General features: G+C 49.9%; 1 protein-coding gene across 3 annotated transcripts in view; it reads left to right on the forward strand.

Moving 5' to 3' along the window:
* The window catches only part of QTGAL (queuosine-tRNA galactosyltransferase), a 110818-nt gene that overhangs the window by 83081 nt on the left and 15095 nt on the right, over window positions 1-12642 (forward strand). For 2 of the 3 annotated variants that reach the window (XM_081576865.1, XM_081576864.1), the window contains exons 7-8: window positions 1399-1494; window positions 7505-7629. In XM_081576865.1, coding sequence (XP_081432991.1) covers window positions 1399-1494; window positions 7505-7629 — 221 coding nt within the window. The remainder of the gene's footprint in view (window positions 1-1398; window positions 1495-7504; window positions 7630-12642) is intronic. The other variant, XM_081576866.1, reaches the window with a different exon arrangement.

Genomic DNA, 12642 nt, shown 5'->3' on the forward strand with positions numbered 1-12642 from the left:
ATCCAGGAACACGTGACCTGAGTGCAGGAAGTGGCCGCAACAGGCCATTCATGGAAGAAAGGGTTGTTTTTCTTCTAAGACAGTTTTGCTCAAGGTTTCTTATAATGAGTCACTGGGGTTTTAGAGATGGGATATGCTCATTAAGCCTATACCGCCTTCTTCCGAGGGCTTCACGGCTCCCCTGGTCAGCTTGTTGGGGGCCGGTCTGGACAGGACCTCGGCCCCCTGCTCTGCTGCAGAACAAGGAAGGGGGACCCACTGGCAGCCTCAGGGGGCAGACGGGGGCATCTGTATACAGAGGGTGGCCGAGGGCCTCACACGCTACACTTCACACACCAGGTTAAGACATGACATTCCTTCACCTACACGCAATTCAAACAGTGACTAGAACTGATGACTGGCAAATTTCTAAGAGGATTGTTAAGACCCTCACGAGTTCTGTCTTGCTGGAAACCACATTTAAAACTCAGAACCCACACGTCAGCAGCTGCTCCACTTCTTAAGCCCACGGTGGGGTGGGGTGCAGGGGGGCCCCCATGTCAATCGCCAAGCCCTAGTCACCACAGCAGCCTCGCCTCTTCCCTGTGTCACCAAAGAGAAAGTTCCACAAACAGGTTTCCCCAGTCGCTTGTGGTCGGTGAGGCTCCCGAGTGAGCAGAGCTTGAGAGGCAGGGGCTAGGTGTGGAGTAGTCTCTGGTGGAAGTGTCTCGAAGCAAAAGTGCAGCAGACAGACTTGCTCAGGGCTGAGCGAGCTTGGCAGGTGAGGGCTGCATGGAAGGGGTGGGCTGTCCCAAGTGACTGTGCTGCTGGACGTTCACAAACCATGAAGAATACAGAAGAAACTTGTCCCAGGCACAGAGGATGGGGGTCAGTCCGCCCCACTCTGTTTCAGCTCAGCTTCTGGGCGTGCCTCCCTGTCCCCAAGACGTGCTCACAGCCTCACACTGTCCATGATTCGGGTGCAGGTCGGACCAGACGTCAGACAGGCTCTCACAGAGTCCATGGCACAAGTGCAGACTTTATAACCTAGTAGAAATAAAGTAAGAGTTTGGAGCCCCCAAGCCCAGCTGCCCACCGGTCAGGTGGACGAAGCCCCACATGGTGGACACGCAGTGCCTCTCTGTCATCACTCTTCATTTTAGGCATTCCTTTTCATTAGGGTGCAGGTGAAGCTCGATCAGCCCCCAGGGACTTGGGTATGGGGTTCCACCCTGTCTGTCCGCTTGGGGAGCCGGACACCGTTGATCTGCCTCTAAAGCCACTTCAACCTTTGTACCGACAGGGAAGGGACACGCACAGAAGTTTATCACTTTCTGAGTGACTTTCTGGGAAATAACCCGGGGGGTTGTGTGACAGCTGTTCTTCTCTGTTCATTGTGTCAATGCTAATTGCTTCCAGGTGTTTACCTCCAATGGCCCCACCGTGATCATGCCCACCTGGTTCTGCTCCCGAGCCTGGTTCGCCCACGTGGGCCCGTTTGATGAGGGCGGGCGGGTAAGTGTGGTCCGTGGATCCCTCCTCTGGGCATGCGGGGAGGGGCTGTGAGGGCCTTCCTGGCGCTCCCTGGGGCTGCATGCAGGTGCTGGGCTTCCCAGGGAGCAGCGGATTTCTGTGTGAAGAAGACTGTGGGCATCTGCTCTGGGCTCATACCTGCGTGGCCACCTCATCCTGGTTTAAGGACTGTTTGTGGGAAAGCGCAGGACGCGAGCAGTGCCGCCATGCTACCTCGGACGGCAGCGGGAGAGGAGCACCCTTCGCTCCCCTGCGGGCGGCGGCCCCAGAGCACTGGGGTACGAGCTGGCCTGGGCCTCACCCGCAGGGCAGGGCCCACGCTGGCCTCTGGCTTCGAAATGGGGACGGGACACAGACCCCGACCTGCTCCTCCTCCCTCCTCGACGGCCTTAGAGGGAACACTCCGGCAGAACACTCGGTCAGAAGGTAAATCTTAAGGTTGATTAGTTTGCTTTCCTTTAACCTTCCTTAAATTGGCTTTGAGACATATGTTCTGATCTCGTGGTGGATGGAGCCCATGGGCCAGATGTGTGAAGGCCCATCAGGCCAGAAGGTAGGGGTGACACAGGCCCAGGCTCACCATCTGCCCTAGGACCTTGGCCCCCCATCCGGCCTGCTTGGAGTCTCCTCTCCACTTCAGAGGGGACCGTCACCCACTTCCAGGGGCCCAGTGGATCCTTGGCTTGGGCCCCCCACCCCCCGACCCCACTCAGCATTTCTCTGACCACCTCCAGGGAGAGGCTGGCTCCTCTGCTGCCCCCTGCACTGGACCCTGGCCAGACAGTCCCTCTCATGACTACCCAGACATGCCCTCCAGGAGCCGTGCTGGTCTCACGTGTACAAACCAGGCGCCCAGCCCGCCTGTCCTCAGGACTGGCCAGAGTGGGGAATGTCTGTTCCTCAGATCCACTGGCCCTCTCTGACCTGGAGGGTCTCATGAGCACGTAGCCACACTCTGCCCAGGGACTCCCACCGGGGGCTGCAGGGGGCCAAGGCCAGAGAAATGGTGGGGTGTCCTCTCTGCCAACAGATTCTCCTTGAAATCAAGACTGGGGGGAGCAAAGGGACACCCCATGAGTCTCCCCACCACTAAGCAGGTACTGCAAAAGCTGCTCTCGCTGGTGCTGAGTCCAAGCACCTGCTGTTCTCATTCCTCTGCAGCAAGTAGTTCCAAGATGGTCATCAGGAGGCATTCCTTAAATCACAGCCGTGAGCAGCTTCAGGACAGGAAGTGTGTCAGGCCTCTTAGCACAAGTTAGTTCTTCCTGAAGAGCGAGCTGTGGAAGGAAAAGTCCATCCCTCTCTTTGTACAGTGCTCAGGGATCAGGGACCAAGGCCCTGGGCTGGGATGGGGCCGTGGCTGCAGTGAGTAAGGGATGTGGGCATGAGGAGGGAGTCACAGATGGCTATGAAGCCCACTACCAGGATAAGGACATGAGGTGTTTCCTGGTTCCTTCAGGCCTTCCTCCAAGAAAACAGGTTGAGCTGAAGAGTTATTTGTGGAATGCATTTGAGGGAGCACCATGTGCTGGGAGCTGGATTTAGGTTTGGGGGCTGGTCCTCAGCTGATTGTCTGGGTCCGGGAGGCTGCCGTTCTCACCCGGGAGGGAAGAGCAGGGAACTGGAGCCGCCAGGACAGTTGTGCTAAAGGTGGTGGCGAGACTCAGGGATAAACAAAGACACAGCGGGCATGAGCTGGAGCCCGAAAGGTGCTCAGATTTAAATCAGGAAGATGCACTCCCAGAGTGAGGTGGTGGGGAGAAGGAGAGTTGGAGGAGGGCGCGGGACAGCACCCAGCTTTGAGGGGTCTGGATGTCCCCAGGAGGCAACTGTTTCAGGCCCTTAAACCAGAAGGAAAGTGACCAAAATGGTGTTTGTTGGTTCAGAACAGGGCTCTTCGGAGGTTGGGGATGGCCCAAAGGGGGTCGTGGTTGCTCGGAAGAGCTGCTGCCCAGCACGGCAGACACTTTTCAGAAGCGCCTTTGCACCCGTTGGAAAGATCTCAGGCTTGGAGTCGCTGTGTGGCTTATGGGGCGACCCCAGGCTCCTTGGCATTTTAGCCATTCTGACTGGAGTTGTGTGCTTTCCTGTTGTATTTTAATCTACATTTTCTAGATGACTTACGACGTTGAGCAATTTTTCATGTGCGGATTGGCTGCTCGTATGTTGTTTTATGAAGGAAGCATCCAGACTTTTTTGCCCGGTTTTGAGTGGAGCGTCTTATTTATTTGGCCGAGGAGGTCTCAGTTGCAGCACACGGGATCTTCCATCTTCGTTAAAGCACGTGGGATCTTTAGTTGCAGCACTCAGATTGTGGGATCTAGTTCCCTGACCAGGGATCGGACCCAGGCCCCCTGCACTGGAAGCCCAGAGTCTTAGCCACTTGGATTTGATGCTTCCAGTGCAGGGGGCCTGGACCGCTGGAGAAATCCCTGTGGTGTCTTCTTGTTGAGGTGTTGGTGTTCTGGGTCAGATACATGCTTGTGAGTATTTCCTCCCATCCTTGCTCTCTGTGTTCTGGGATCTTCCCTCTCCCACCTGTGCTTGCCCAGGTTCCGTCCTGAGGACGTCAGGGCAGCGAGGCTGGGGCGTCCACCTCTGTTTTGTGGGTTTCATCTCCCCGCCTCAGGGCCACCTGCTCTGAGCCTGGGCCTCACAGAGGTTGGCCTCTTAGACACCCAAAGCCAGAAGCCAGCATCTTCTCTAGTGCCTTAGAAACCTCTCTTGGTATCGAAGAAGGTTTGTATTTTGTCGTCTCTGTGTTAATTGCCCTTAATCCCACACACTCTACTTAAACCTTTCCTGGTCGGCTTTTTGTGTTTGTTTTTAAAGGTATTCTGACTCCCACCTGTTGCTTGAATGGCAATCAGTAGGTCAGCCTATTCCCTCTCTCCTGCTGATTTTGTTGTGTGATTTCTGCTCACGTCAGAAGGCGACCCCACGTGCTGAGTCCCCAGGTGCCTGGACTCGGGAGTCCCTGGACTCAGTCTCACAAGTCAGGCTTCCCCACGTCTGAAGGGCCATGGCATTTCTTGTTCCTGCACATTCAGACTGTGGTTTTGGACACATGAAGGAGGGATGGACTGGACAGAAGACCCTGGGCCACACCTTCCCTCCCATCCTGAGGACACAGCTCTCTGCTGCCTCGCTTTGCCTGACACTCCTCGGACTCACTCGGCTTTGTAAAGTGCTCAACCTTTTCCTGGAGGCAACAGGGGAATTCTTCCCTTGTTGTTAAAGACTCTTGGTTTCGCTGGGGGTTGTCTTCATGCTGATCTGGTTCCGATATGTAGGAACCAGGTCTGCTTTTATCTCTTTGGCTTATAGTTTTAAGTTTTAGCTGTCTGCCATTGTTGTGGTTTTCTATTTCAATATTCACGATACATTGGCTAGATTTTCTGTGTCTTCCATTTCAACAACTTTCTCTTAACCCTTTTTTATTATTTAATTTTCTTAATCTTCACTTTCTTGTTTGTTTTCCTACATTTCTTCAGTGCCCCTTATTTTTATTCAGATCTGTTTTCCCTAGACAACTTGCTAATTTAGTCTTCATTTCTCACACAATTTTGTCTTTTTTCTTCTATTTCTTTTTTGAGTTCAGTCAACCCGCTCCTATTTAAAAGGTTTATTGGGGTATGAGTCATATAATTCACCTATTAAAATGTGCAGCTCAGTGTATTTTAGCACATTCATGGGGATGCACAACCATCACCACCATCTGATGCTACAGAAGAGCTTCACCTCCCAGAGAAGGCCACCTGCAGTCGTGCCCCCCACCCCGGGCCTCCCCAGCCCAGGCTCCTCCCCCTCCTCCTCCCCTTCTCCTGTCTGTCCTCCTTTCTGCACGGGTCCAGCTCTGTTAGTTATGGAGTTTCTGGTTCAAGATGGCCTCCCCGTTCTCAAGCCTTGTGGAAGACGTGTGATTTCACTTGGAGAGTTGTTCACAGAATTTTTTTCTCCTTCGTGATTTTTGGTGGTGGTGTTTTTATTTGGGGTGAATGTCTGTTCACAGAAGTGTTTGTTTTCTGTTCTTCTCACGCTGGCTTTGTATAGCCTCTGCGCACAGGATTCCTACCCCAAGGTCGCCCCCTCCATCATCCCAGGGAAGTACAGCAGCCTTGAGGGCAGGAAGGGGAGGCGAGTGTGTCCCCCCTTCTCCTGTTTCCTTTCATCCCACAGGATCCTCATCCCCCTTCTCCACATCTCTGAGGGCACATGCCCTTCCACACCCCAAGGGCCCCCAAGGCAGGCAGTGATCCCCCAAGTCTTCTCAGGCCCTTATTTCCATGGAGGACTGGGGCTCGGCACCTGGTTTTCCACCTCCTCTGGCTAAATTCTCAGTTGTCTCTTTGCCAGAAATAAGGAAACTCGGGGGTTGAGTTCCTACTTGTGATGAGCAGAGAGGACATCTTCTCTCCTTCCTAAATTTATAAAGCGCAGAGTTACGATGTGCTCTTGAAAGGTGCCTTTGAAAATGCCAAAAATTAGAAAAAGGAAAAATATACAAATCACCTGTGAGCCCATCGCCACACGTCTGCTCTGAACTTTTGTGTGGGGTCCTTTTGTCTTTTACCGTGGACAACTTTTAGCTGAGCTGCAAACACTTTTTTTTTGTTTTCTTAATTTTGGCTGCACTGGGTCCATTGCTGCTCGCCAGCTTTCTCCAGTTGCGGCTAGTGGGGGTTCCTGTCTAGTTGCAGTGCGCATGCAAACACAATCGTGAAATCTGACTTTTAACATTTTGGTATAAATCCTTTCATGACTTGTGGTCTTTGTGAAACTGCTTCAGTCACCACAGTGGTCCATCAAGTCATGGAATGACTCAACCAGCTGACACTGGAAGTGAGGCTATTCACATGGTTCCCGCATCACTTTCCTATGCTGTCTGCGGCCCTGACTGTCTTGTGTGTTGAGACCCCTGGCGGCTATTCCCTGGGCAGGGATGGCTTTGCATGGGGACCGACGTGGTGCTCAGTGTGGCAGCTCAGGAGTGAGAGCCCACCGGGCTGCCCCTGGGGTGGCTCTCAGGCCTGAGCCAGGAGGTGGCAGAATTCATGGCTGGGTGATCACAGACCCCAGTGGCTGGGTGCATAGGGCCCAGTCAGGGGCTACACTTGGGCCAAGGAGCTGGCCAAAAGGGGCCAGGAGTCCCCTCTCCCCCCAAGGGTGATGGCCACGGGGCTCTCCCAGGGCATCGAGACCTCAGAGGCCAGCCGTGCCGCCTTCCCCTTGGGGTGGATGAGCTGGCGAGCGACTGTGGCTTTACCGGGAGCAGTGGGCCCCACTGTGGCGCTGCCTTGGCCTCAGCCCGGGCTGCAGAGCTGGCTGAAGAGGCAGAACAGGCTGGGGCCGGCGCACAGCAGCCTCTGCACTGTGGGGAAACCAGCCTCTGCCCGGAGCAGGGGTCCTGGCAGCGTGCCCGGCTGTTGCTGGGCTCTGCTCACCAGACAACGCCCCGGGTGACCTCCTGTCCAGACCCTCTGCTCTCTTGGTTTTCACCTTGAACTCAAGGAAGTGAAGGAGCTGCGATTGTTATCCCCATCAGGACTGAGGTCCCCCAGCCCCGGACTGACCAGCAGGGCAGCTGCGGCTCCACCGGCCGGCCCTGGTCTGAGCCCTTCTCCAGATGAGGGTGGGAGGCCTGGGTTCTCACAGGACAGGAGCACCCGGTGGGACACTGCAGACCCTCAGACCTGTGTGCCCGTCAACAGGGAGGGGGCAGTGGGGTCCGGGGTCCAGTTGGAGGCCATGAGTGAGAATGACGACAGGGCTTGGGTCTACTCCTCGGGCACCTTCTTGTCCTGGAGCCCCTCTTATGGTCATGTTTGCTGAGCTCCAGCCGTGAGCTGGGGGCAGCTGGTTGTGTTTTTTTCCCGCTGAGGCCTCACTGGTCAGGCTGGGCTTGAGTGTGGGGGCCCCGGGCCGACCCCCGTCTCCCGTTGCCTGAACCAAGGCTCTGTTCTGAGTGGAGACATGTCTCTTCATCCTGCAGGGTGTCCCTGAGGACCTGCTGTTCTTCTACGAGCACCTGAGGAAGGGCGGCGGGGTCGTCCGTGTGGACCAGAGCCTCCTCCTCTACCGCTACCACCCCAGCGCGGCCACACACTCCGTCCTCGAGTACGCAGGTCCTGGGGTCCAGACCGGGCGGGGCGGGGGGACCCAGTCAGGTCTCTGCCCTAAAGTGGGGACCTGGGAGCGTGGCTGACACCAGGACACACGGCCTCCCGGGAGGGAGGTCATTCTCAGTCTGTGGACCAGCGTTTTCCTCAGGATCACTTTTGTTATTTATTTCAGTTGCTCTGGATCTTTGTTGCTGCACAGGCTATCTCTAGTTGGTCCTCATTGTGGTGGCTTCTCTCATTGCAGAGCGCAGGCTCTAGGCGCTTGGACTTCAGTAATTGAGGCTCAAGGGCTCTAGAGCATGAGCTCAGTAGTTGTGACACGGGGCTTAGTTGCCCTGTGGCCTGTGGGATCTTATTTCCTGGACTGGGGATCAAACCCGTGTCCCCTGCATTGGCAGGCAGATTCTTAACCAGTGGACCTTGGCTCAGTGGGGAAAGAATCTGCCTGCAATGCAGGAGACACAGGAAATGTGGGTTCGATTCCCTGGGTCAGGAAGATCCCCTTCAGGGGCATGGCAACCCACAGCAGTATTCTTGCCTGAAAAATCCCATGGACAGAGGAGCCAGGCAGGCTACAGTCCAAAGGGTCAGACACAACTGAGCACCTAAGCACACACAGCATTCACATGTAGATGTTGTCTGGGGGTCTTGTTCTCACTTGATTTGAGCTGAAAGGACTCAGAATATTCTGAGCCCAGCCCACCACTGATATGATTACAGGTGGGCTGGGGCATCCTCTTCCTTCTCTGCCCACCAAGTGGAGGGTGGCTAGGGCAGAGGTTGGGTCGTCCCCTACATGGGGCATTGCAAAACGCTGCCCCCCTCCCTGTCATGGCCACGGTCTCTCACGTTCCAAAGCTGGAGGTTGACTGCCAGGGGCAGGGCAGGGGAGGTGCCCAAAGTGCAGGCCAGGTGAAGACGAGGGAGCTGTGTTTTTCTTTCTTTAATTTGAACTCTGTGCGTGTGCACATGTATGTTTGTACACGTACGTGTGGGTGTTTTATTTCAAGAAACCACAAGTGTGTAGACCCTCGGTGCTACCATGATGCTGCTCACTTGGGAACAGAGAGGAGTGGAGCCCTGCAACAGGTCTGTGATCAGGGCATCTTCTGAGTGGAAAGAGCGTGATGCAAAGACATGCATTTGAGTTTCTGGACACCGAGGAGACTCTCTTCTTCCCCGAAGGGTGTGAGACTCGTTGGAAGGCGTGGCCTCTCAGCTGCTGTCCAGAGAGGTCTCCTGTCCACTGTCACAGCGGGCGTGATGCTGATTGGAGCATGTGCCCTGGGGGGGATCGCAGATGGCAGTGTCCATATTCGTTTGGGAGATCCTTGAACTTTCGCACGTGCACTGTTCCTTACTGAAGCTTAGCTTCTTTGTTTTCCAGCTTTAAGCAAAAGAGCTTGATTTCTCTTGTCTTTTGATAAATCTGAGTTTTGATAGAGTAGCTTTAGTGAAGCATCATAGGGAGTTTGTTGTCATGAACTTGACTCAACGTAAGTGCGATTTGCACACATGAGGTGAAGGTCTAGGGGGACATAAGAGTCCTAAATGTGTATATCCCTAACCACAGAGTTTCAAATTACACAAGCAAAAACTGGTAAAAATAAAGGGAGAAGTAGAAAAACCCATAGTTACAGTTGAAAATTTTAATATTCTTCTCTTAGTAATTGATAGAAGTTGGGAAGTCCGTGAGGATCAGATTTGAGCAACACTGTTAATTAATCAACATAACAGTAGACTTTTAAGGAACACTATAGAAAGAAAATGAAGTCGCTCAGTCGTGTCCGACTCTTTGTGACCACACAGACTGTAGCCTGCCAGGCTCCTCTGTCCATGGGATTTTCCAGGCAAGAATACTGGAGGGGGTTGCCATTTCCTTCTCCAGGGGATCTTCCTGACCCAGGGATCAAACCCAGGTCTCCTGTATTGCAGGCAGACACTTTACCATCTCTGAGCCACCAGGGAATCTACAAGGAACACTAAACTCCAGAATATACATACTTTTAAAGTGCAAGATAGATATTCAATTCAGTTCAGTCGCTCAGTTGTTTCCGACTCTTTGCAACCCCATGAACCACAGCACACCAGGCCTCCCTGTCCATCACCAACTCCTGGAGTTCACCCAAACTCATGTCTATTGAGTTGGTGATGCCATCCAACCATCTGATCCTCTGTCGTCCCCTTCTCCTCCTGCCCTCAATCTTTCCCAGCATCAGGGTCTTTTCAAATGAATCTGCTCTTCCTATCAGGTGGCCAAAGTATTGGAGCTTCAGCTTTAACATCAGTCCTTCCAATGAACACCCAGGACTGATCTCCTTTAGGATGGACTGGTTGGATCTCCCTGCAGTCCAAGGGACTCTCAAGAGTCTTCTCCAACACCACAGTTCAAAAGCATCAATTCTTCAGCGTTTCTTTATAGTCCAACTCTCACATCCATACATGACTACTGGAAAAACCATAGCCTTGACTAGATGGACCTTTGTTGACAAAGTAATGTTTCTGCTTTTTAATATGCTGTCTAGGTTGGTCATAACTTTCCTTCCAAGGAGTAAGCGTCTTTTAATTTCATGGCTGCAATCACCATCTGCAGTGATTTTGGAGCCCAAAAAAATACAGTCAGCCAAAGTAAAGATAGACATTACTTTGGGCCAATAAGCAAGTCTGAATAAGTTTCAAATGATTGAAATACTGGGTATGTTTTATAAATTAGAAATCATTAAGACATCTTGAATATTCAAAATATTTGGAAATTAAGCAACATGGGAAAAAAATCACAAGGATACTAGGGGGAAATTTTAACTAATGACGAAACAGTAGGTAAAAGTTTGTGGGATTTAGCTAAAGCAGTTTATAGTAAAATTTTTTGGCTTTAAAAGCTTATGTTATTAAAGAAAAAATGAAGCAATTATCTAAGTCTCCACATTTAAAAGTTACAAGACTAATAGCAAAGTAAACTCAAATAGAAGAAAAGGAATAAAGAAGGTGAGATTGAAAATGAATAATCAATAGGAAAAAAATGAGCAAAACCAGGAATTGGTTTGAAATAAAATCAGTGCAATCGAAAAACCTCTAACAAGATTGATTTTTAAGAGAACACAGATTGCCAGTATACTGAGAATTAATAAGAGGACATCACTATAGATCAAGAGATATTTAAAGTATAAATAATAATTACAATTAGATTAGTAATTTTAAAACTTTTCATAAAAGCCAAGCCAGATGGCTTTACTGATATATTCTATCAAAAATGTAAGGAAGACTAATACAAATCTTACGTGAATTCCTTCAGGAAATAGAAGAGAAAGATCTATTGGGTGTCGGGAGGGAGGAGCTTCACACTTACTCCCTAAGACCAGCATGACTCTGAAGTTTAAAATGTACAAGAATATTACAGGAAAATAAAATTACAGACCAATATCCCTTATGAGAATAGGTGCAAAAAATCACTCACAAAATATTGCCAAGTCAAATTCAGAAATATATATGAAAGGATAATACATCAGGAATACAAGTCTGGTTGAACTCTCCAAAATCAATTAGTATGATTTACTACATTAACAGAATAAAGGATAAAAATCTCACAGCCCAATAGATGCAGAAAAAGCATTTAACAAAATTCAATATCCATTTATGGTTTTTTAAAAAATCTCATCAAACTAGAAACAGAAGGAAACTTTCTCAGTCTGATAGTATCTACACAAACCTATAACTAACCTCATATTTAATAATTAAAGACTGAAAGCATTCCCTTCTAAGATGAGGAGGATGCGATCCTCCTGATGATTCCTCTCACTACTTCTATTCAACATAGTAAGGGAAGTCAGTGTAATAAGATCAGGAGAAAAGATACAAGCATTAGAAAGTGGAAGGAAAACTAGCATCATTTGTATCAATAGATGGCATGAGTGTGTTTCATAGGAAATCAAAACCAATAATATAGTGAGTTTTCCAGGATACAAGTTTATAGACTTGCAATAAAACAATTGAAAAAGGCAGTTTAAAAAATGTACAATGGCATCAGTAATAAAATATTTTTAAGTAAGGGTAACAAAGTATATCTCTATCTGCTAAAATCCATTCCAAAAAATTCTGAGAGAAATTAAAACCTATAAAATAGATCAATGGAGAGAGATACCACATTCATGGATTGGAAGATTATTGGGTTTTTTTATTGTTGTTTTTAATGTATTTATTTTTGGCTGTGCTGGGCCTTGGTTGCTGCATGCAGGCTTTATCTGTTGTGGTGGGTAGGGGCTGCTCTCCAGTTGCCGAGCACGGAGACACAGGACTCAGTAGTTGCAGTCTGCACCGTCTGGAGCTCAGGCCCAGTAGTTGTGGTGCACAAGCTTAGTTGCCCCGCAGCCTGTGGAATCTTCCCAGACCAGGGATCCAACCTGTGTCCCTGCATCAGATTCTTAACCACTGAACCACTAGGGAAATCCCAAGACTCAGTATTGTTAACATCAGTTCTGCCCAAATTGATGTGTAGATTCAGTGCAATCCCTGTAAAATTCCCAGCTGGCTTCTTTGTAGAAACTGATAATCTGATTTTAAAATTCACAAAAAATTCAGAGGACCCAGACTGGCCTAAATAATCTTGAAAAGAGCAAAATTTGAGGATCCATTGTGCCTGATTTTAAGACTCACTCTGAAGCCACACCAATCAGGAAAATGTATTGGTAGCATAAATGCAGAAATACATATCAGTGAAGCAGAGCAGAGTCCAGAAATAGACTCGCAACTGATTTTAACAAAGTCTCCAAAGGCATTCAATGGAAAAAAAAATATTTTGAACAAATGGATATGCATATGGAAAAAAAACTCACCCCCTTATTGAAGAGTTAATTCTAGATGGCTTAGATGTAAAAATAGAAGCAGCTAAATGATAAAGCTTCTAGAAGAAAACATCAGGGAATATCTTCACAACTTTGGGATAGGCAAACATTTATTAGAGAGGACACCAGACTCTCTAGCCATTTAAAACTTGACAAACCGAATTTCAAAA

This window comes from Giraffa tippelskirchi, chromosome 3 (genome assembly GCF_054371585.1).
Source record: "Giraffa tippelskirchi isolate mGirTip1 chromosome 3, T2T-mGirTip1v1.2.pri, whole genome shotgun sequence".
Lineage (NCBI taxonomy): Eukaryota > Metazoa > Chordata > Mammalia > Artiodactyla > Giraffidae > Giraffa > Giraffa tippelskirchi.